The following is a 4,386-nucleotide window of genomic DNA, read 5'->3' as shown; positions in this document are numbered from 1 at the left end:
GTTATAAAAATTATAGTAAAAACAACTTATAGACTAAGAATTTTAGAAGTTACAAGGGCCCACAATTCTGTCATTTCTCCTGTCCTCTACCAGTGTTTCACAGTAACACGAGTAAATACTGAGTCCTTGAATTTCTCCTCTCACATTTCTATCCAGTTTAATAAGGAAAAGAAATAAAAGATCAAAGGTAAATATGTAAATTACATTGGATACACTCAAAACAGACAAAGGAAAGCTGCTAAACTCTTTTCAACATAAAGTCTTTGCTGTCAATGGTGGTTTAGTGGCTAAGTCGTGTCTGACTCTTGCAAACCATGGACTGTAGCCCGCCAGGTTCCTCTGTCCATGGGATTTTCCAGGCAAGAATACTGGAGTGGTTTTCCATTTCCTTCTCCAGGGGATCTGCCTGACTCTAGATCAAACCCAGGTCTCCTGCACTGCAGGCAACTTCTTTACCAACTGAGCTACTAGGGACAACTACTGTTGTCAACAGTATCTCCTTAGTACCTATGGCAACTACACGTCTTGGTTTGTCTAAGACAATCTTGATTTATATCAGTTATCCCAGCATAATAAATGGCATCCTCTTTCATTATTAAAAGGTCCTCATTTGGCCTACTGCAGAGCAAGTGCAAAATATCTGCTGAAGAAATGAATAAAACCTAAAAATCAAAGTTAATCAAAAATAAACTAAAAATAACAAGTATTTGTGTTTTACATGAACTCACAAATACTCATTATGTCTCTCACAAACAATATGTGGTTCACCAACAATTTTCAAATCATCTACAGCAACGAGTCTTTTTTCTGATAAAAAGCAATGGCATTCTGCTGCTGCTGCTAAGTCGCTTCAGTTGTGTCTGACTCTGTGCGACCCCATAGATGGCAGCCCACCAGGCTCCCCCATCCCTGGGATTCTCCAGGCAAGAACACTGGAGTGGGTTGCCATTTCCTTCTCCAATGCATGAAAGTGAAAAGTGAAAGGGAAGTCGCTCAGTCGTGTCCGACTCCTAGCGACCCCATGGACTGCAGCCTACCAGGCTCCTCCGTCCATGGGATTTTCCAGGCAAGAGTACTGGAGTGGGATGCCATTGCCTTCTCCAAATGGCATTCTACTTAACCTTTATTACATTAACATTCTTGCTTATAATTGCTGTTATATTTATCTATCTCCTCTATGTAGACGTATGCTCTATAAAAATAAGCCCTGCAAAAAAACAAGCCCTTCATAATTGTTAGTTTTACTCCTTTCTTGCTGACTCTCTTAAAATGCCTAAATTCGTACCATACATGTAACAGGCATTCAATAAATATTTTAAAATTTAATGATAAGCTTTCCTTTTACCCTATTTTTCTCACAGGATTATGAGAACACATGAATAAATGAGATAAACTGTGAGATACTGCTACAAAAGCTATAAACGCAATGCCATATTATTGATTGGGAACACGTGTACACCCGTGGCAGATTCATGTTGATGTATGGCAAAACCAATACAATATTGTAAAGTAATTGGCCTCTAATTAAAATAAATAAATTTAAATTAAAAAATAATAATTAATACCTCAAAATATTAATTGGGAGCTTGTGGCTAGTTTAATATACATTCTTCCTACAATATTATCAAAGAAGTAAGCAATTAAATAATTTTGGAAATATTCTGGATCAATTTGATAACAAAAGTCATTTCAAATGATTCTAAAAGAGTAGAACATTGTAGACTGATAAATATCAAATTCTAAAACATAAATTCAAAAAGTAAACTTTTTAATAATTCATTCTGGGAAATGAAATTGGCTCAAATATGCCACTATGTTTACTACTGTTGATGAAATCTAAAATTAGTTTACTTTTGCTCTTCAAGTCTCTTCCAAATACACTCAAGAAGAAATGAAATATTAAATAAAGAGGTTTCCAATTTGTAAAATGAAAGATCAGGCCATTTAATAGGCCCTATTTAAACTTGTTCAATAAAATACAGTACGAGGAGTTGACAGCTACACACACGCATCCACAGCTTAAACTACAGTGATTCCAAACTGCAGCCACACAGTTCTGCCAGGGAAAGAAAATAAAAAACAGGTGTTGCGTGTTCCCCAATTCACTTTTTCTTTCTCTTTTTAAACACTTAATGTTGTTTACAAAGACTACTAATGCCAGAACAGGGCCAGCCACAAACAGTCCTACACCTTCTCTGCCATATAAATACAGATTTTTGTTTACACAGTTTTATCCCAAGTCTGAAAACATCTGCTGCTATCTGCTACTGCTAAGGGCTACACCGTCTCAGCCTGGCCCTGGACCCACAGCTTGGCAACCTCCAGCCCGCCTTGAGCCGGTCCTGGGCCTTCTCTCTGGGTGAGCTTGGTCTTCACCTTGAGGGAGGGGGACTCCAACCCAGCCTTCCTCACGGCCCTCCCCCTCTCCTCCTTGTCGCTCTCCTCCTGTGCAGCATCGTCCTGCTTCTCAATTTTGTGCTGCCTGCTGCTGAAGACCGACCACCAGATGATGGGGTCTTCATATATCAGGACGTCCTGCCAGCTGAAGGTCTGCTGGTTCTGGCACAACAACATCATGTCCTTCTCCAGGTTGTTGAGGCTGTGGTACTTATGGCTGCTGATGCACTCCTTTATCCTATTAAATCTTTAACCTATTTAAACCTAGGTTAGCTCTGCTGCTGCTAAGTCGCTTCAGTCATGTCCGACTCTAAAAGTCTATAAATCTAAAATTCTATGATTAAAATATTGCTACTCAGCTTTAAATTATTAACCTCCAGCTTATAAGTAGTATGTTCACTTCTCTGAACTCATTCATAATATTTAAAGAAAAGTTATAGAAAAAAGAAAAACAAATATTAATACTTGCTGTTTCATTTATGCAAACAAAAAGTAATTATTTAGTAATTGTGATACCACTACTGCTGCTGCTGCTAAGTCACTTCAGTCGTGTCCAACCCTGCGTGAACCCAGAGACGGCAGCCCACGAGGCTCCTCCGTCCCTGGGATTCTCCAGGCAAAAACACTGGAGTGGGTTGCCATTTCCTTCTCCAATGCATGCATGCATGCTAAGTGGCTTTAGTTGTGTCCAACTCTGTGCAACCCTATGGACAGCAGCCCACCAGGCTCCTCTGTCCATAGGATTCTCTAGGCAAGAATACTGGAGTGGGTTGCCATGTCCTTCTCCTGTGATACCACTATACTGCTGAAATAATTCAACTAAATAAACAGGAACTCTGAATGAATAAAAATGTAACAAAGAAGTTAATAAACAATGAAAAAAACATTCACATATTACTCATGTATCACTTATGTCACTTAGCTATGAAACCAAAATAATAATTGAAAATATTCTAACACAATGTATGCAAACGCACTTACCTAAGAAAGATCATTCCCATTCTAGATATTGTAGCTGGTGAGGCACAACTTAAATCGTGAGTTTCAAATAAGAAGTTAACATTTTGGCCAAACTGAATCCTTTCTCCACTGGGCATAGTGAGTAATCGATTATCATCCAGAACAGAATTCAGAGATTCTATCCATTCAGGATCAATATCACCATCACAGATTATCCATGAGCTAACATCTATTTTCAAACAAAAACGTAGACAGCAAAATAAACGTAAGGAGAATAATATTTAAAAATAAAGAATAAAATAATTATCTATTATTCTTTAGAAGCAATTTTCATATTATTTTATATTTCTGAAGCCAAATATAAAGAACAAAGAGTTGAACAAGTTGAAGTTTTTCATGTGAATTTATACTACAAATGTGTGGAGAACCCATAGGCAATCCTGGCTCAGCTGGACAAAGACCCAATGATATACTCCATGGTAAGGGCTGAGTGACTGAACTGAACTGAAGGCTCTATTTATTTAATGAACATACAGAACTGAAATCTCAATAAAAGAAAACATGGTTTGCAAGACCTTCAGTTCAGTTCAGTCGCTCAGTTGTGTCCGACTCTTTGTGACCCAATGAACCACAGCACACCAGGCCTCCCTGTCCATCACTAACTCCTGGAGTTCACCCAAACCCATGTACATTGAGTCGGTGATGCCATCCAATCATCTCATCCTCTGTCGTCCCCTTCTCCTCCTGCCCTCCAACTTTTCCAGCATCAGGGTCTTTTCAAATATTTAACATTTATTCAACATTTATTCCAATGAACACCCAGGACTGATATCCTTTAGGATGGACTGGTTGGATCTCCTTGCAGTCCAAGGGACTCTCAAGAGTCTTCTCCAACACCACAGTTCAAAAGCATCAATTCTTCAGCGCTCAGCTTTCTTTATAGTCCAACTCTCACATCCATACATGATCCTGGAAAAACCATAGCCTTAACTAGACAGACCTTTGTTGGCAAAGTAATGTCTCTGCTTT

At 38.7% G+C, this 4,386-nt stretch overlaps 1 protein-coding gene across 2 annotated transcripts in view; it reads right to left on the bottom strand.

Moving 5' to 3' along the window:
• DYNC2H1 (dynein, cytoplasmic 2, heavy chain 1) overlaps positions 1–4,386 on the bottom strand; it is a 394,047-nt gene that overhangs the window by 310,236 nt on the left and 79,425 nt on the right. For both annotated transcript variants that reach the window (XM_010838873.1, XM_010838872.1), the window contains exon 39: positions 3,379–3,586. In XM_010838873.1, the coding sequence (XP_010837175.1) occupies positions 3,379–3,586 (208 nt within the window). The remainder of the gene's footprint in view (positions 1–3,378; positions 3,587–4,386) is intronic.

This window comes from Bison bison, unplaced genomic scaffold (genome assembly GCF_000754665.1).
Source record: "Bison bison bison isolate TAMUID 2011002044 unplaced genomic scaffold, Bison_UMD1.0 scf7180017864107, whole genome shotgun sequence".
NCBI lineage: Eukaryota > Metazoa > Chordata > Mammalia > Artiodactyla > Bovidae > Bison > Bison bison.
This window is presented reverse-complemented; position numbering and strand designations above follow the sequence as displayed.